The 20,301-nt window shown below is 37.6% G+C and overlaps 1 protein-coding gene across 1 annotated transcript in view; it reads left to right on the forward strand.

Annotated features, from left to right (window-relative positions):
• The window catches only part of Rasgef1b (RasGEF domain family member 1B), a 35,814-nt gene extending 16,710 nt beyond the window's left edge, over positions 1-19,104 (forward strand). The window contains exons 5-14 of the mRNA XM_026409008.2: positions 3,789-4,004; positions 4,475-4,549; positions 5,999-6,094; positions 6,206-6,308; positions 7,839-7,918; positions 8,971-9,066; positions 12,502-12,597; positions 12,999-13,122; positions 14,321-14,393; positions 17,739-19,104. Of these exons, the coding sequence (XP_026264793.1) occupies positions 3,789-4,004; positions 4,475-4,549; positions 5,999-6,094; positions 6,206-6,308; positions 7,839-7,918; positions 8,971-9,066; positions 12,502-12,597; positions 12,999-13,122; positions 14,321-14,393; positions 17,739-17,763 (984 nt within the window). The 3' untranslated portion in view covers positions 17,764-19,104. The remainder of the gene's footprint in view (positions 1-3,788; positions 4,005-4,474; positions 4,550-5,998; positions 6,095-6,205; positions 6,309-7,838; positions 7,919-8,970; positions 9,067-12,501; positions 12,598-12,998; positions 13,123-14,320; positions 14,394-17,738) is intronic.
• Positions 19,105-20,301: the final 1,197 nt, after the last annotated feature.

Below are 20,301 nucleotides of genomic sequence, written 5' to 3' on the forward strand. Positions count from 1 at the left end.
TCAGTTACCACAATAGGAAAACATTATTTCCCTCCTGTGGCAGGAGTTTGGGCTTCAGTTGCAACTTGTTGCTTCTTGCCTCTGACTTCAGGGATTTCTTTGGCAGTCAGTGAAGCCAGGTGTGCCCCATATATAATTTAGGCAGGTTCTCGTGTATCTGCTAGGACAGTTCCACATAATTTGGCTTAATATGTTTCTCCCCTGGGGATTTGCCCTAAATGAAGTGGTTTATTAGGACTTGCCTGCAAGAAACATGAAATGGAACTAATGATTGAATTACATGACAAATGACTGTAGTGGCTAGAATGCAATTTTCTCTTCCTTAAGGGGCTGGTCTTTATAATAAGAACTTCTATCTTTATTTGCCAGGTAATTACTGTCGCTGGCATTTGAAGTTATAAAAAAGAATAAGTACATATTTAGCAATGCATGACTCAGTGAGGAAGCATGCTTAATAACACAAAGCTTGATTTCTCAAATGGAATCAAATGGAAGCAGGAAACTTAAAAGAGGTCACACACATTTCTGTGTCCTCTTCTTTTTCTCTCTTATGTACACATGCAGGCACACACAGAGGCACACACAGACCCACAGTGTTACTTGAATAGCTTTCTCCTATACCCTGCTGTGTACATTTCTCCCTATATGTGTTGGTGGTGTCTTTTGCTCACTCTGGTAATCTGGATATATAATTCCTCGCCCCCCCAACCAAAAAAAACCCTAAAATATTAATGCAGAATCAAAATCTTTCACCAGATGTACTAGTAGAGCATGGGTTCTCACCCATTGCTGTGTGTCAGAGTCACCTGAGGAGCATTTGCATCATGCTCCCCAGATTGTACCTCAAATCAATCAGTCAGAATCTCTGGAGGTGGACCAAGCTGTGGGCTCTCCCCCTCAGCTGTTTCTTTTGTGGGTGTGGTCTTCTGAGAGAAAAGTTCTTTCTTAGATGTCTTGAACCTGTGTTATCCAAGAAATCCCATTGTGGGAAAGTTATTTTTTTTAAAAGAGAAAGAGAGAGAGAATTTTTTAATATTTATTTTTTAGTTTTTGGCGGACACAACATCTTTGTTGGTATGTGGTGCTGAGGATCGAACCCGGGCTGCACACATGCCAGGCGAGTGCGCTACCACTTGAGCCACATCCCCAGCCCAGAAAGTTATTTTTTTTTTTAATAAATCAAGTAATATAGGAATGCATTCTGGTTGTTAAAAAGAGAACACAATTTATACAAAGCCCCCCAAAGTTTCACCAATCCTACAACTGGTGTCAGTTTTGTGTGTATGCATTTATGCACAGATACACACATCCATAGAAGCAGCGTGTATAGTTCATGTGTGCATGTGTGTGTTGGCCTCGTGTTTGCCACCCTGCTTTTCCACCCAGTGATGTGTCCCGGGGAACCTTTCCACGTCAGTGCAGATATCTGTGTCCTCTCTCACCTGCTCCACAGTAGTCAAAAAAATTAGTTTTTCTTTTCATAAACTACTTTGTTGGAAGCAAATACTATTTTCTCATGCAGAAAATGTACGATTTTTCTTAGAAAGCCTTAGCAAAGACTATAAGTCCCTTATTCACACTGAACTGTGATCAGTAGAGTAGTAATGACAGTTGTGGGTTACTCTTATTAAGTGGGCTTTAATGACTGAAACTGCAACTTTATGACATGTGTTTTGTACTCTGAATGGTACATGCTGTAACTAAAGTACCTCAAAAAAGTTTATTATTTATCTTAATAAGCTGGGAAATATTTGCATAATTTGAACAAGTAGTATTAACTCTCCTGAAGACGTGTACTTTGACATCTGGGACAGATGACTGAAGGAAACATCTTCAGGTAGAGTTCTTGGAGTTTTAATGTATCTCCATGTTACAAAAGTAGAAGAGGTAGGGCAGCCAGGATGAGGGATTGAAAATAGCCCATGACTCAGCCTTAAATTGCTTGGAATGCCAAAGAAAGAGGCATTTTCCTTGAGAGACATATATATTCCCAAACAAGTAGCATCTTCTAAACTGATAACCCGAATGTTGATTGAAAGATAGGTTTTTTGAAGATTCATTTTTTACACACTTAGGTATTTCATCATTTGGGGATGATCTGCAAATGCAGAGAAAAATCAGGTCATCTAATAGGCAACCATAAAGAACTCATCAGAATATATAATGACATGTAGAGAAGAAGAAAAAGAAGGCCGTGCTTTTTATCCTTTACAATGCAAGCATGAACCATTTCTCCATGTGTTGTAATCTTCCTTATGTGCAAATATCTCTAAGTTTTTATATGTGCTCTGTTAAACCAAATTACTTCTTTAAAAAAACACGTAGCTCTTATACTTGTCGGTAAATGCCACTCAATTTTCAGATAGTTAATCTCAGCAAATGATACTGTGATACCTTTTAAGAAGTCAGTAAAGCTGGGATGGGATTGTGGTTCAGTGGTAGAGTGCTTGCCTAGCACGTTTGAGGTATTGGGTTTGATCCTCAGTACCACATAAAACTAAATAAATAAAAATAAAGGTATTCTGTCAATCTAAAAAATTTATTTTAAAAGGTCAATAAAGCCTTTCTACATTTGTAGATTTACTGGAACTGTCATCCTTGAGAGCTGGTAACCTTAGCACCAAGTTTGCATTGAATCAGCCCATAGGTCTATCTGTGACATGGGCATCATAATCCACTAGAAAGAGAATTACTGTTGGCAATTTGGGACCAGAAAAGGAGGACCAAAAGAACTCCATAACTTAGAATAAGTGTGCTCAAAGAGTAGGGAAGTTATTTCTCTGATGTAACAAGTGTTTTCAAGGGAAGAGATTGACACTTCTCTATAACACCTGCAGTGTTTTTTAAACCAATTTCTCTTTAAGTATTGTGGCTATAGCAAAAGGAAGTTGCAAACAAAGTGGCATCTGGTATTAGCATTGTGGGGAGAACTGCCACATGGAAGAGTTGGTTGTGAACATTAGTACTGATTCATGAGCACCAGAGAAATGGGTAGCAGCCAAGTGGAGGTCAGATACCAAAAATGAATATCCACTTCCACAATGCATGTGAAAGTCAGGAAGGTGGGTGGGCGGGCAAGTGGGAAGTAATCTGTCAAGTAGTTTTCATGTCCTCAGGCTGATAAAATTGAATGATAGGAATGGAGAAATAAAGTAAGTGGCCTAAAAGAAAATGTTAGAAAAAGAATGCTCTTGGGTGTAGGAAAGACGGTGGAATGAGACAGACATCATTACCCTAAATACATGTATCAAAACACAAATGGTGTGACTATACTTAGTCTACAACCAGAGACATGAGAAATTGTGCTCTATTTGTGTAATATGAATTGAATTGCATTCTGCTGACATATATATAACAAATAAGAATAAATTTTTTAAAAAAAGAAAGAAAAAAGGATGCTCTGACTTGAGGTCACTGTATTTTATCCTTCCAAAAGTAAACAGATGCATTTCTACCAGAGAGCAGTTAGTTGTGTGTAGTCTTCATTAACACTGGATCCCCTTGAAAGCTCATCTGTAATGTCTATAGTGTTTTCAAGGCCCAACCTGAATCGGACTGTCCATAGCAACCTGATAACAATGACTAAACTCTACAGGTTTGGAAAGACACTTGATGTGTTTGTGTCTCTTTTAAACTATTAGAGCTATTTGAATCCTCCTGTAGGTTTCCTGAACTAAGTTGATTGCCCAATCTCAAGGTAAAATCACTCACAGACATAGTTCCTGAGGCTGCCTAGTACTGAAAAAGGACATGCAGAGCAAGATTGTAATTCTTTGCTTATTCCCTAGCAGACATACCGGAAAAATGTCCAGCAGATGATGCAGTGTCTCATTCGTAAACTTGCTGCCCTCAGCCAGTATGAGGAAGTTCTGGCAAAAATCAGCTCGACATCTACTGATCGGCTCACAGTTCTCAAGACCAAGCCACAGTCCATACAGAGGGATATCATTACTGTCTGCAGCGACCCTTACACGTTGGCCCAGCAGCTGACTCACATAGAGTTGGTGAGGCCCTGGTCATCTTTGCCCTTTGCAACCACAGGTTTTGTTTGCTTTGGCAACCAGACAATGTATCTGCCAGCAATAAAGTCACAAGAGAGGTCAGAGTAATCCAAATGGGAAATAATCTATGAAATAGGATTTGAAGGCATTTGAATATGAATGCTTTTGATATTCTGGGAATTTACTTGCAAATAAACACCAAACATAAATGAAAAGCAGAGTTCATTGACCTTCCTCATTTTCTGCCTCTGATTAATTTTTCCATGACTGGCTCAGTCTTCAACTATCTTATAGAACGTTGACCTAAGCAAAAAATTGCCTCTGTTCAGACCTTGGAGATAATGAAACAATTGGGGGTTAAAAGCTTATTTTATAATTTGCATTAAGAAATGGGGGTGATGCCAAAAGCCATTGGAAGGAGTTGACTTTTCATTTTCTTTAATGCTGTTGATAATGCTGGATTTTCGTTTCAGGAGAGGCTTAATTATATCGGGCCAGAAGAATTTGTTCAGGCATTTGTGCAGAAGGACCCTTTGGACAATGACAAGGTAATCTATCCATCTAGAGGTCAGTTCTAAGACTAGAACTGGAAAGCCGCCTTAGTTTATGATAATAGATAAGACATCCAGGCTAAAACTATTCTGTTTTAGGTTTTAAAATCAGGAAGTTAGTTAGTTAGTTTCTTTCTTTCATTAGCCATGTGGGATTCACTGCAATTCTTCTTGAGCCAGATCTCTGAGTGCCTTTACAATATTTTTACCCCATCACTAACTTTTAGCCTGTCTTTTGTCCTTATTGGGGAATGTAATAAGCCCTTTATAGCAAGTAGATGCAGGCATTTGTGGTAATGAAGGTAGAAGATAAAAGCATAATGATTTTAGCAGATTAAGCCAGAAAGAAAATAAAAATAACAATGCTGTGCTCATGATTCAACAATAGCATGGGCAGGAGAGACAGGATGCACATACATCCAGCCTGCTGAGCACGAATCTTCAATCTTCGCTGCTTTGCCTCTTGTTTGAAGGTTGATCCCTCATGTCAGGTTTATGGTGGAGCCCACACATTAAGGAAATAATACTGGACACAGAATATAAAATCATTGTACACATGTAAGAATTTTATCTTCCAGTAACTTCCATCCCTAAGCATTTTGAATTATAAAGCAAAAAAGACTGCATCACCCGCTGATGAAAGTCCCCTCTGGGAGTAGGGACAACAGCTGTTTTCCGGCCTTAGAGTAGTTCCTCTCAGTCCGGCCTTAGGGTAGTTCCTCTCAGTACGGGAAGTGAAGAATATGTTTTGCAATAGAAGGCTAGTGGACTTTTTTGTTTGTTTCTTTTGGAAAAAAATGCAAAGGGGTTAATGAACTTCTTCAAGCTTGGCCTTGAACGCCAAGATGAGATGAACTTCTTTTGCCTTTGAAGAGTGTATCACTCACCCTCCTAAAAACCAGGATAGCGTAGACTTCTATTTATCATCTTTGGAAGATATTTTGTTTCTTGGTACACGATGATCCAAAATTTTGTTCAGCAGCTTAATTTTAGGAGAAGGTTTTTGAGGCCCCTGCCCTGTTGGCCTCTCCTTCCTGTGTTGATAGCAATTGGTATTTGTATCCCATTAATCAGTGCAAGATTGTTTTTGAATGCAGCCAGAACCCTTCCTTTGAATTGTGTTTCTGAGGACAGATCTTACCCCAAGTAACTTTATTTCTTGGGAAGGTAGGGAGGGGTATTTTTATGCATGCATCAGAGTATATTTCTAGACCTCAGGTTTCACAGAACCTAAGAGATTTTTGTATTTCTGTAAGAATAATCAAGAATGCTAATGGTCCTGGTGGCCTCTCCTCTTCCCTCCACTCCCTCTTCCTGTCATCTCATCCTAAAAAGCCTTCCTAATCCATAAACTGAGAATCAAGTCCCCATGTTGGACAAAATGAGAGCCCAGTCTAGTCTTTTTTTTTTTTTCTAACTTACCCACGCACTTTGGTTTCTCCATAGAGTTGCTATAGTGATCGGAAGAAAACACGAAACTTAGAAGCTTATGTGGAATGGTTTAATCGCTTGAGCTACTTGGTTGCTACTGAAATCTGCATGGTGAGAAAATGAATTTTCTCTGTCTTCTGGGTCTTGATTATTTTTCGTACTTTCTTTACATTTGTGGGCCTGCATGTTGGATAACTGCCTTCCATCCTTTTTTCCACTTAGCCTGTAAAGAAGAAACACCGAGCAAGAATGATTGAGTATTTCATTGATGTAGCTCGAGAATGTTTCAACATTGGCAACTTTAATTCCTTGATGGCAATAATCTGTGAGTATTTTCTGGTGGATATGTGTCCTTTATTTCTGTAAAGCAAAATGTATAAAATTGTGAAATGTGTTCACCAAAAATCTGCAAATAGTTTTATTTATGATAAATGTACTTTTGAATATTGAAATTTAGAATGTTCAAAATGTTTTAAATAGCCAAATTGGTACAAGCAAGTATACTTAATCTTTCTTAAGTATGCAAGAATTCGTGGAATACTTTTAATTTATCTTCAATTAAATATTCTCCTATAAAAGCTGAGAACTGATCATTTTTTGATTGCCTGTGTTCCTGTACTTAAAGTTGCAGTCCTTACTACTCCAGCATACCAACCTGCTACTCTATATATCATGGAGATTTTTAATGCCAGAGACCATGTTACTTTCCATTCATTCTATAAACATAGGACATGAAATAACAAGTCTTAGGTGTTCTAGTTTATACCTGTTGTCTTGCTATAATTATTGATAATGACCCTTTCTTTGAAAAATGTACTAGTTTATATGACAAATTATATGGCCATCCTACACATTATAGGTGCTCAGTAGATATATGAATAAAAGAACAAAGGAGTTAGGGTCAATTTGATGCTAGAGAATCTATCAAATTTAATTCAGTAATCTGAATTACTGACAAAACCCCCTTCTCTAATTCTTTATTCCATTTTGTTTGCATATAATTTCCCCTTTGCTGCTCTCATAAAAATACTGGCCAGATTTCAACTGTTTTTTATTTGACTCACTCCATGAAAACAGTGAACTGAAAGATTATCTGAGACAGAAATCTGAAAGGTTCACAGTCTAATAAAAAAGATTACTTAATTTCTCTCTTCTGCCATCAAAAAAATGTCAAAACATGTCATCCATGCTTTGCATTTATCATCTTATTAATCCACTCAACATTCCTACAAGAATAAGCTGAGTTCCAGAGGAAAGAAATTTTCCCAGGGATGTCCAGTTAACAACTGACTGATGCAAGCTCAGTCAGGGATCAGGAAGCTACAGCTCATGGCCCAATCTGGCCCACTATTATTTTCTTTATGACCAGTGATCTAAGAGTTTGAATATGATTGAAAAAAAATCAAAATAATATAAAATTTCTAACATGTGAACATAATATAAATTCAAATTTCAGCATCCAAAAATGAAGTTTTATTCAACACAGCCATAGAAATTTGTTTATATAATTACCTATGACTGCTTATGCACCATAACATGACAATGTTTTGTAGTTTACTATGCAGACCATATGGCCTGCACAGCCTAAGACGTTTACTGCTTTTCCTTTTACCAAAAAAAAAAAAAAAAAAAAATGTGCTTACCTCTACTCAAAGCAAATGGTGTCATTATGCTGTTTCTGGGCTGGAGGAGAATTTGCAAGAAAAAGTTGTAAAGCTGGAGTTTATCACTAACAATTTGTTGAATCCAATTACTTACATTTAGTACTGAACACTTTAAGTAGTATAAATTGGAATAGCTTTTCTTATATCTCTATTTCAATTTTCTCTTCCTCCCATGCATTTTAAATGGGAAGCTGGCATGAATATGAGCCCAGTCTCTCGACTAAAAAAAACTTGGGCCAAAGTGAAGACTGCAAAGTTTGACATTCTTGAGGTAAGTGAAACTGATGTTTTACTGTTAAATGTTTTATACCTGGAAAGTGGGATTCATTTGTTCAATCTGTCGTCTCTGATAGTGTTGCACAAGAAAAAGTCTTACAGACCAAAGGGAAAGAAAGGGATTCAGATTTCAGAAAAGGAAAATAAATCAGGTTTTGGACTAGTCTTTTTATAAAAAGAGTGTCCATTTTGAGTTTAACTGAAGAAGTGCTGACTGTCAATCACAACACATTGTATGCGGAAATAGAGTTGGGGTCCTGAACAGTTGAGGAGTTTGTCTCAGGTTGCCTAAACTAGATTTATCTATCTATTTAATTTATCTGTAGTGTCTCAGTTAGGATTTCCTCATTCCCACAGAGTATTCTTTCACCATTCTTTCAACAATTGAGGCTAACTTGTGCAAAGCCCTTCCCATGTAATTGTGAAGATGGTAAGAATTGTGCACAAGGCATGCATGTTTGAATCGAATTGATTCATCTATTCCCTTGGTGTATTGATGCTTTCAGTCTATTGTCTTTGGAAATATAAGCATTCTTTCCTAAGTTTTTCCCCAATTGGAAATTATCATTAGATATCTCTTATGATGCCTTATTCATGTTATCTAATAAATTTGTTTTCTTTGTTGCAAAATGGTATGCTTTCAATTATTTTGAATGATTTGTTATCAAATGTAAATAACAAATTCCTTACAAAGTGACTAACCATTACCTAGCCAGTGACCCTCAAAGGAAAATTTTCTAATGTTGAGGTTTGACTCTTGGTTATCAGTTTTAAATCTGATATCAAGAGTTAGCAACACAGATTGGTTTAGGCTTAACATGATCAAAATTGACATTAGCTTGTGAAACTGAACCAAACATCAGAAAAGAAAACATTTGTGTTCTAATGTGTTGTGTGTACAAATATGTGTTTAAGAGGGATATGTCTTATTCCTAATGAGTTCCCTAACTTATTTTGAATTGCTTATGTTTAGTTTAAGTTGTGATTTTTTTGAACTTCTACAGATGAAAAATAAGTGGTTAATACTCTTCTCTCTTTTATCTGTAGCATCAGATGGACCCTTCCAGCAATTTCTATAATTATCGAACAGCTCTTCGCGGGGCAGCACAAAGGTCTTTGACTGCTCATAGTAGCAGAGAAAAGGTATGCACGCAAAGCAGTGTGTAATTTATGATAGAGTCACCACGTTTTACACTGCAATGCAATGGGAACTACTTTACTGAGCTTCTTTTACCTATTCATACCTAAGACAGATGCACATCATAGAAATTTTATCACTTGACACATAGGGAAAGAGGAATGCTAAGGAACTTTGCAAATACATAGTACTGTGTTATTGGTACATTACTAAAGTGCTTATTTTGTAGTGTGCCTTGTGTTTAAATAATAAGTCACATATTAAGGTGACTAATAGCATTAGAGAGTAATTTAATTTAATGGAAAACAGACATTTAAGCTTTGCACAAGGTGCCTGACTTAATGTAACCCTTTCTTTTAAAAGAATTAGCTTACCTCCCATGGTTAAGTCATTTATTTTCAGAAAGTAGGCTAGTTGCTATAGCATTAGGCCTGCTGTTACTAATTGGATATGCAGGTGGCAGAAAAAAGTACAGGGATGATGTCTGAGAAATTAATGATCCTCTCCCTGTTATGCTTAAGCAATACTACCCTGGATCTAAGGGTCCTCTCTTGGCACATTTTGTTGTCATATTTCCTTACAGAGGAAGGCAAGTCATCTCAATGTTGGCCATGGTGTTATTTGAGAAGTACTTACCTCATTTTAGTAAATGGTTAGTGAAGGTTTCTTGGTAGTGTTATCTTCCGTTTAGATTCTGGCTCTCTTTTACCTTAAATTATATAGTAAACAAATAAAGGAAAAGGTGTGTGGGGGGGGTAAAAAAATACTTCACAGCATCTCCATCATGTCTCCAGGTTTTTAACCATTCCTCATAGGATCACATGGTTTTCAATCCCTTAGCCTTTCTATGTTTCTGTGACCCTTTTTTTCTGCATGCCAGCAGAAAAATATAGTACCTTTAAAGTACAGTTTTGGCTTTCTGAATTAAGACCATTTAAAAAAGGAATTGGAAAATATAACTTGAGAAGTCCTTCCACTAAAGGCATCATGGGCAAGACCTTCTAAAAACCAAACTCTCTCTCCTACTAGTAACCTGTATATTCACTTAGCTCATAGGAATCCAAAGTCCTTATATTCTGACTTTTACTGCATTAGCTTTATATTAGATTTAAGGGCTACAGATATGATAGGAATTATCTTTGGGTAAATGAGAAGTTGAAGAAGCCTGTGAAACTTATTTCTTGAACATGGGCTTAGGGAACTGAACAGTGAAGTACTCTCAGGGAGATTGGCTGTTTCCAATTCCTTGGGAGAGCAACTCAGTCGATAGTAGAGAATCATGCAGGCATCCATGCATGCAAACATCACATGAGGAACACCCAGAATTTATAATCCAGCTAGAGGCACATGGCCTGCATTTAGAAAAATTTTATATATCAATGCGAGAAAATAAATGATTAACACCCCATGACTCTCATAGCTCAGCACCAAAGAATAGAGCACAGGAATATAGTTCTTGCTTTAAAAACTATTACAATGTACAAATATTACATCTTGATCACAATTTTGTTCTCATTTCCCTGTGACTGTCATATGATGATGTAGCTCCATTATATTTTAGGGCATACCCCACCTGGGTAGTAGCTTAAAAGCAAACATAGACAATATTTTGATGGATGAGCATCGCTGTGTTCCATTACGCCCCTGCAATTAGAATTTCATGTAATTTTCATGTATCATAAGGTATTATTCATTTGATTGTTATCCAGCCACTTAAAAATGTAAAATATGTGACTCCTAAACCATCCAAAATTGGAGCTACAGTTTGCCAACTTCTAATTCTTACCACCACCAGTAAATGGTGGTTCCAAATTCTTAACTGATGTCTGACAGAGTCCAGCACTTCTCACCATTAAGTAATTTTTGTTGATTGTTGAAGTATACTTTTATCATTATTCTGATGGTGTCTTAGCTCTAACACCATAGAAAAATAGCCAGTAACATTAGAAGGAGAAGGTAATGAGATCTTTACTAATTCAGCCTTAGCAACTTCACAGACAAAAACAAATGATTAAAAGCATATTCAAGAGAGCTATCAAAACTGAAGATTCAATTTGCTTATTTTCAGAAATCAGTAAAACAAAAAAATAATGAACACCTTTTTAAAATTACTTCAGGGGTATGTTTTCCTGTTTATTTGGTATAGAAGTGCCACATGAGCCATGAGCTTAGGAAACTTCAAAACCATGATCTTGAGGAAATAAGAGACCCACAATATATGTTTGGTATATTATTTGTATTGTAGAAAATTTAGAATCATTAAAAATATGTTGGCATTTTAGAGAAAGTGGAAGTTATTATATCTGAGCCTTTTTCTTTTTTTGGTAATGGGTATAGTAAGATTTAGGTTACTTACTTAAAGATTATTTGGGATTAATTATTGTAAAATGTCACTCCATCAAACCAAAGAATTCAGGCAGGAAATTATTGTTAAAGAAAGTTCAAGCTGGACACTGTGGCACATGCCTGTAATCCCAGTGGCTCAGAAGGCTGAGGTAGGAGGATCACAAGTTCAAAGGCAACCCCAGAAAAATTAAGGCACTAAGCAATCCCTGACTCTAAATAAAATACAAATAGGGATGTGGCTCAGTGGTTGAGTGCCCCTGAATTCAATCTAAGGAGGAGGAGGAGGACGAGGAGGAGGAAGAGGAGGAGGAGGAGGAGGAGGAGGAGGAGGAGGAGGAGGAGAGAAAGAAAGAAAGTTCATTGTAGAGAGTTATTGAATTTAACTCACACATTTATATTTCTCCCTCACTGTGGCACATCCGTCTCACATCATATTGTACCAGGTACTTCTGAGGTGATTTTCCATGACAGCAAGTGCTAACTTGTTTCCTCATTCACAGGCTATCTTTATCCCATAGGCATGTGTAGCCATGACTGCCCATAAGCTCTCACATTATCTTGAGCAATGCCCTCAAGGATCAAATAAAATTATCCAGGGGGAAAAATTATCTAAACTGTAGACATCTAAATGATGTGGCAATATAAATGATGGGCCACACACCTTAAATCTCAGTACTTTCCAGAGATAATTCTTCTATTAAGATTTTACCATAACTAAAAGGTTGATGAATGAAAAGCAAGAGTGCCTTTTAGATATTTTTTCTTTTCATTATAACTAGAATTTTCAGATTTTATTACATGTTACTCTGCACTGAGAGAAATAGGAAGCACTATAGGAAAAGCATTTGTCCATCTATTTCCCAGTACCACTTATTCTCGCTATGTTTTGGTTAATATTAACATTTGCACTTTAAGCAAAATTATGCAAGGGAGGAAGTGGCTGTCACATACGGTGTACAAAGCACTATACCTTAGTTCATTGTGGCCTTGCATGCAACTCAGAGTTAATGTTGTTTATTAATCCTTGGAACTATTTGATGAGATGCTAAATATTTATTTACCTAGGCAAACTAGAATCTTTTATTTTTCTCTAGATTGTGATACCATTCTTCAGTCTCTTAATCAAAGATATTTATTTCCTCAATGAGGGCTGTGCCAACCGCCTCCCAAATGGCCATGTCAACTTTGAGGTGAGTATGATAAAGTAGGATGAAAAAATCAGGGCATAGAGGGAAGTGCGGCCTCTCTAGCACTGCATCCCAGGCCTGGCTGCAAGAGCTGACTCTGTAGTTCTACAACAAACTTTCTCTTTCCCTATTATTTTATAAGAAATTAATAAAACCAAGTAGAATATAGTTGCCGTATCATCATCATCATCATTATCATCATCATCATCATCATCATCATTATCATTATTTGAGGGAATGTTTACCTGGACCAACCTAGCAAATACAGTTTTTATTAAATTTCTTAAGTATGTAATACAGAAGCTTAAAAACCAAAAGGAAGCATTTTAAAGGGAATTGTCTCTTGCAGGCTTAATAATTTTTGATGATCACCTTTAAAATTCTTCTCCTTTGCTCTCTTTCAGAAATTTTGGGAACTGGCCAAACAAGTGAGTGAATTTATGACATGGAAACAAGTGGAGTGTCCATTTGAGAGGGACCGGAAAATCCTGCAGTATCTGCTCACAGTGCCAGTCTTTAGTGAAGATGGTGAGGCCATTCAGTTGTAACCACACTGAGCATCCCCAAATCCTGCATTTAGGAAACAAGCATATAAATGTTTGATGCTTGATTCTGCATAAAACTAGAGGCCAGTCCTCTAATCTGTCCCAGCTTAAGAGCATAGAAAACCTCATGATGTCTCCCTAAAATTTTTAACTTAATATTCATCCATAACTGGTGTGTTTCCAAATTTAAATCCTTTCAAATCCCTGATCTGCAAAGCTTTGAACATAAATGGAAAGCTATTGGAGGGTGTCTTTCTTTCTTTCTTTCTTTCTTTCTTTCTTTCTTTCTTTCTTTCTTTCTTTCTTTCTTTCTTTCCTTGTTTGGACTTGCTTCAATGGAAAAGAGATGTTTTGTGTTTTGTTAATAGATAAGGTAATTTGGAGGAGGGAGAAAAAACCCCCCAAAATTGTTATCACCAGCCATTTCAAGAAGTAAAAGAATGTCTTGACCTATTAAACTATAGGGACATTAAGGCAGAAAAAGTGAATGAATATATATATAGAAAGAAGAGAAGAAGAGAGAGAGAGTTCATAAGACTTGGGGATTTGTTTTATTGATTCATTTTTAATATCCTAACATCATAGGAATCAAGAGCATCAATTGGCTAAAGTTTCTCATCATAGATTGATAGTGTTTGCAGTAATATCTGAAAAACATTTTGAGTGACTATTACCTATTTCAGACTGTACTTGATTGTTTCTAATCTCTATAAATAGGATTAATAACAACCTTTCAAGTTTTCAGATGAGGGTTCTATTTTATTTAAAAAAAGAAAACATATTAGAAGGATAAAAAATTGCCCTAGAAAACCTGTGAAGGTTGTTTAAAAACTGAGGGTACCAGGAAAGAACTGTCAACCTTTTCATTGTAAAGAACATAAATCTGAGTGTATGCCAGCATTGTGTGGTTTGCATTTTGTAAATATTTTGCCTTATGAATTCTTAGTTAATTAAATGTCTTTTAGGCTTAGAGGCCCTGGGGGTTTTGCTGAGAGGGTCAATCAGAGACAAAATGATGTTATATGTTCTTCAAGAAATAATGAACCTTCTCAGTCATAATTTGATACCTGAAAGAGAGAGTTGTCTTGAATATGGGTTCAGGTTGCACAGGGGATGGATGGAGGTGGATAAGTGGCAGCAGGCTCCAGTATTGACACATGGTCTCTTTTGGTTGATTGTAGCTCTCTACTTGGCATCTTATGAGAGTGAAGGACCTGAAAATCACATAGAGAAAGACAGATGGAAGTCTTTAAGGTGGGTCTCGTTGCTTCTCATTTCTATACAAATCCACAGGAAATATTAGCTTTACATGAAGAAAGCCACCCGTATTCTTCGGGAAGTCCCCGCTCACCTGTTCCAAGTCCTTTACACCATATTTCCTGCTAACTGAATCTTTGTGGCTTTCAATTTTCATTGCCCTAATTCAGCTTTATTACTTTACATTTTTTTTATACTGGCAAATACACAGTGATTCTGTTCTTCTTTCTTCCATAATATAATAGAATGAGGAATTGAAATTATCCAATGCTATGGTACAAAGAAAACACCAACTTTTTTTTTTTTTTTGTCTAAAAGATCAAAAGTTCAAACTTATCTCTGAGTAGTTCTTCTAACCCGGAAATATTTTTTTGATCTGAGATTTTAAAAAATGAACAAAACATTGGTTAAGTTAATGCTGGACCAGTTAACACTGATAATGTTGGGGCCATTACTTACCAACTAACTGGATATCAGACCCCTTTTTGGTTTGAGAAAGAAAACTGGGACTTTAAATAAAATAAGGAGTTTCATACTTTAAAATGTTGCTATCCCATTAGAATTTTCACACAAAATGTGTTAGCATTTGCATTTTTAAGAATCTTGAGATATGGCCAGGCACTGTGGAGCACACCTGTAATCCCAGAGGCTCTGGAGGCGGAGGCAGAAGGATCTCGAGTTCAAAGCCAGCCTCAGCAATTTAGTGAGGCGCTAAGCAACTCAGTGAGACCCTGTCTCTAAATAAAATACAAAACAGGGCTGGGGATGTGGCTCAGTGGTCAAGGGCCCCTGAGTTCAATTCCTGGTATGCCCCCCTCCCCCAAAAAAGAATCTGAGATACTTTCATAGGTAAAAGCAGTCCAGGGCCTCGTATAATATAATCAAAATTGTATTTCTACTAAGCTGATCCAGGAGTGCATGCCTTTGGGTATGTACCAGAGCTGACAAGCACTTTTTCTCTTCTTCCTTTTGTTCTCCCCAGGGACAGTTGGGAGCTTACATTATATTTGATATTAGGCTAGATTTCATGAACCAAGGTATCTAAGATACACTTGTTTGTGTGTGTGTGTGTGTGCATGTTTGATTTGTGTGTTTCAAAGGAAAACTTAGGCCACCTTCTTTGTACCTCTCAATGAGGAGGGATGGGGTACACAGGTATCAGAATTATTATCTTTAGGACAAGTTGAAGGGATAGATAAAGGACTGAAGATGTTTCTTGTACCTCAGACACAGATAAAGAGGGTCATAAAGAATGGCTGGCTGATGCCATGATTCCTGGGGACATTTTAGTCCTGCTAGGTTGATGCCCTAGTTCTTTTTTTTTTTTTTAATTTTTTTTTGTGCCTGTCTGTGTCACATTCCATTTAAATTTTGCATTATTTTGTGTTTGAATTAAAAGATATGTGTGGTATTCTTTAATATTTTGACATGCAAAAATAAGTTTTAAAGTCTACACATCTAACTAGATAAAATGTGGAAATAACTCCTCTAAAAATGAAACTTTTTAAGGTGAATTTCATCTTCCATACTTTTTCATCTTAATCCACCCTTTCTCTTTTAAAAACTTCAAGTTTGGTAAAGCCCTTGGGTATAGTTTAGCTATTATTACTTTTCTTGAAGATTTTTTAAAAATTATCCAGGGGACAGATTGACTATGCATAATGGATATGTGGTATCTACATTACCTGTGGCATCCAGACATTAAAATAATCCAGACCTGCCAACACTTGTGTTTTAGTTGTTTCTCTGTTATGATACCTTCCTACTGATTAGTGAATCAGTTGTAAGATTGATTAGTCCAAGGTTTGATAGTAAAAACTAAAGATTGAGTTGCATAATCCCTTCCCATATCTCCATGTACCATATACACAGTACATGATAGCATTGAACATTTGATTTGTTGAAATGCAACCAGAAAATTTAGTGGAGAATTTAGAAATATGAGGTGAAAAAAAAAAAAACTGTACAGGCTTACATTGTGTCCAGGAATGGATCTGCAGTTGTACTCAACTCTAAAGTGCTCATAATACTTCTTGTAAGAACTGAAGGGCGGACTGGCAGCGGCCGAAAACAAAATTAATGGCATATGAGGAAATATGTGTATAAATATTGAAGATATATTCTTTGGTATAAAAGACTAATTTACTAATTTACTAATTTACAATTTAGATTGTTTTCTAAGGAGGCTTGAGGATCAAACTTCCTTTCATGTCTGTGCTTAAGCCTTGCACACACCATTTATACATCCTGTCTGTTCTCATGGTCAGGATCTAGATCTAGTGCTTCCTTCCTACTTGGCCCTTCTCTCCCCAAAAAGTTCCTCCTGCACTCACATACTCCTGAGGCAGGCTTCCTTTCTTGTTGGTTGCTATATGTGGTTTTGTGCAGTGTATGTGTTTTTTTCCCTACTACCTCTGCCTCAGCCCTGGACACACTGCCTTGCAGCTCCTGCTCCTGCAGTGTGAATGACATTGGTTTACTGCATTGGCCAAGGCATAGTACCCACCAAAAGGATAAACAGCAGACACTAGGCTGTCACAGTTCACAAAATCCCATGTTAAGCAAATACTAAATATTCTAGAATGATAGTTCTTACCTGAAAACTTTTCAGTATATAACTTTGAGAGCCATAAAATATTTGTACATAGACACTTCTCTTGCTGTTCCCAGAGTCATTAATTCCAAACACATTCATCAAAGGCAATGACAAATCCACCTCTGAGGGCAGACACTTTTCTTGTCACTTACTATTTAAATGATCCCAATGGTCATAGAATGTGTTGTAGAAGATGCTTTTATCTACTTAAGTAAACCTTCCTATTATAAGACTGGCACCTACCTTTTAAGCTTTTTATCTTGAATGTTCTTTGTGCTTTTTTGGTTTTTGTTTTAATATAAAACCACTCAAGATCTACACTTATGTATAAAGAAAGCTTTTGCTGTCTTCCTTAGAAACTATTTTAAGTGACTAGCAATTTTCCTAAAGGGCAAAGAAGACTTCAAAGTTTGATCACAATCCTATTACAGGTTTTGGTTATATAAAATTGAATCTAAGACCTAGGACAGGCGGGTGCAATGGTGCATTCCTGTATCCCCAGCAACTCAGGAGGCTGAGGCAGGAGGATCCCAAATTTGAGACTAGCCCTAGCAACTAAGAGAGACCCTGTTTCAAAATAAAAAATAAAAATAAAAAGGAGTGGAAAAGAGGTCAATCACCCCTGTTTCCATTCCCAATACAAAAAATAAAACCTAGGAAAGACAAAATTAATATTAGGCAATGTTTTAATCCTGATACTAATAGTCTTCTGTGTGCTGACTTAAATGGTTTACTTTATTGCACAGGTCCAGCCTCTTAGGCAGAGTTTAACACATGGAAGCTCCTGCTGCTGTTGCGCTGCCTCTGCTGCCACTGCTGCTGCTGTCGCCGCCGCTGCTGCTGCATCATGCAGATTTTGGAGGGGCTGGCCTTTGTTTTCTGGCATCTAGTACTAGGAAAACTCACGAAGACCCCACAGCCCTGAGAGCGCTCTGGTCAGCAAAGCAAGGGAGCTCACTCCAGAGCAGATGGGAAACTCCATTCCCACAGCTGACAGATTGACTCAGATTCTGTGAGACTGAAATGTTCACTGAAGACACTTGAGAAAGAATTCTCTAAAGATCCCGGCTCTGCACATGATTCATCTCCTGGAATTTCCATGTGAATCACAGCTCTGCACCTGGACGGAGTTTTCTTTTGTGTGTGTGTGTGTTTTTTATTTGGTTGAACATTTGCTGCTAATGGGACTTACCCAGCTGAGCGCTGGCTGTTAGGAAGCCCATGTTTCTTTGTTAATTTAAATTAAAAAGGGAGAGGAGGGAGGGGGAAAGCCCCCCCCCCCCCTTGGTTTTGATCCCAGACCTCAGCTCAAGCAGTATTGCCAGAGAAGGGTAAGACTGGTTGGACTGCGGACTTCACTGCCCTTAGCGTGTGCTGTGTTGTAAATTCCTCTCCTCCCTCTTCCTACAAGGTTTTGAGTTGGCTGCTGGTTAGCAAACTCCTTTTTACCCGTATAAGTTATTTAATATAATAATGAAGCTCAACACTGTGGTAGGAAAATAGCCACTAGGGGGGAAAAAAAAAGCAGAGTGTGTTGTTGTTGGGCTACTTACCTTGCTAGGACTTTTTGTTTTCTTTGCCCTTCTGAGCTGTTTACAGTTGACCACTGTGTTCGACAGGTGGGAGGGGAAATTTTTTCAGTATTTTTTTGTTGTTGTTGTTGTTGATGCTTATTTTTTTATTGTACATTTAAATGATCTGATTTAAAGGGTCTTAGGAAAACCCATGGAATAATCACATTCTAATTTTTTTTTAACAGACTATGATTTTTCATTACCTTTTGGAGTCTGTTGGTGACTAAACATGTAAACAGAATAAATTGGAGAAGTTACCTCCTCCCCCAAGCAGTGAACAAAGCAAATGAAAAACACCTTGCTGTTAACTCAATGATTGATCTACTTGTGAAATAGCTCACCTTGGGAAACATCTAAATAATCTGTAGTTGCTCTGCAAACAACCATTATATATATATTTACTCAAGGAGAAACTGTAGAGTAGTACTCTGTGCTAATGAAAAAGCAAAACACCATGTTCAAAACAGATGTATGAAAAACCTTAGGACATGGCTTCCAGAAACAGCATGTATGCTGCGCATCATCTCAGCAGGCCCAAACCGGCTCCAAGTTGTCCCTTTACAGTCATCAATATATTTTACACTCTGCCAGGAGTTGTGGCGTCTTTTTTTCTTATAGGGGTGGAGTTGTGGTGTGGGTGGGCTTGTAGTCACAGTAGCTCAGCTGTGGTGACTGGCTGAGAACGTGTGTGGTGTGTGTCCTTGAGGAGAACATGCATGGGCATTTGTTCTCTAAAAATGAATCAGAGTAAACATTAAATAAATAATACTTGCCAGGTGCTTTCTAAGATTATGTGATCATCACACCCACTTTTAGTGTATAAAAACAGGTATGTGATCTGCTGAGAATAGTAATTTGTCCAAGGCCGCATAGCTAAAGAAAGGCACAAGGATTGGAGCTGGGCCTTCTAATTCCAGAGCCCAAGCTTTAAACCACACCAGCAAAGCACCTTGCAAGTATCCTGGGGAATCTTGTTACCAGCAGATTTTGATTCTGTAGGTTTAGGGACAGGGGATGGGGGATGGTGACACTAATGTCACTAGTCCTGGATCTTGCTTAGAGTACAGGCACTCCTGTTTCATTTGTACCTTGAGATTTTTTTTTTTTTATTGGTTGTTCAAAACATTACAAAGCTCATGACATATCATCTTTCATACATTTGATTCAAGTGAGTTATGAACTCCCATTTTTACCCCAAATACAAATTGCAGAATCACACGGTTACACACTCACATTTTTACATGATGGCATATTAGTGACTGTTGTATTCTGCTGCCTTTCCTATCCCCAACTATCCCCCCTCCCCTCCCCTCCCCTCCCATCTTCCCTCTCTACCTAATCTGTACCTGGAGATTTTAATTTATGGGGGTAACTGAGGAAAGACACAGACCGGTACCATTCAAAGTCTTATATTACTGACATTTCTCAAAAGAAGGTGGCACGATACATCTCAAAGACCCACAGAGGAAACACCAGTGCGAGGAGACAGCAGGAATGAAAAGAAATCCTGGGCTATGGCCTTTACTGAGGCTTCCCCAGGAAAGGAAAGGCAGGGCATGGTACACATTTAAGACTGGCAAGTTTGAGTAATTTCCGCAGGCTCTGGGCTGGTGGGGTGGTCTCTAGGTGCCTGATTCCTGGGCTGGGATGGATGATGAAGGACAGGAAATACTGCCTTGGTATGTGAAAGTTAGAAAAATAGAGGAGGTTCCCAGCAGCTGAGGAGGCTGAGACA

The sequence above is a fragment of the Urocitellus parryii genome, chromosome 10 (assembly GCF_045843805.1).
Source record: "Urocitellus parryii isolate mUroPar1 chromosome 10, mUroPar1.hap1, whole genome shotgun sequence".
NCBI classification, from domain to species: Eukaryota; Metazoa; Chordata; class Mammalia; order Rodentia; family Sciuridae; genus Urocitellus; species Urocitellus parryii.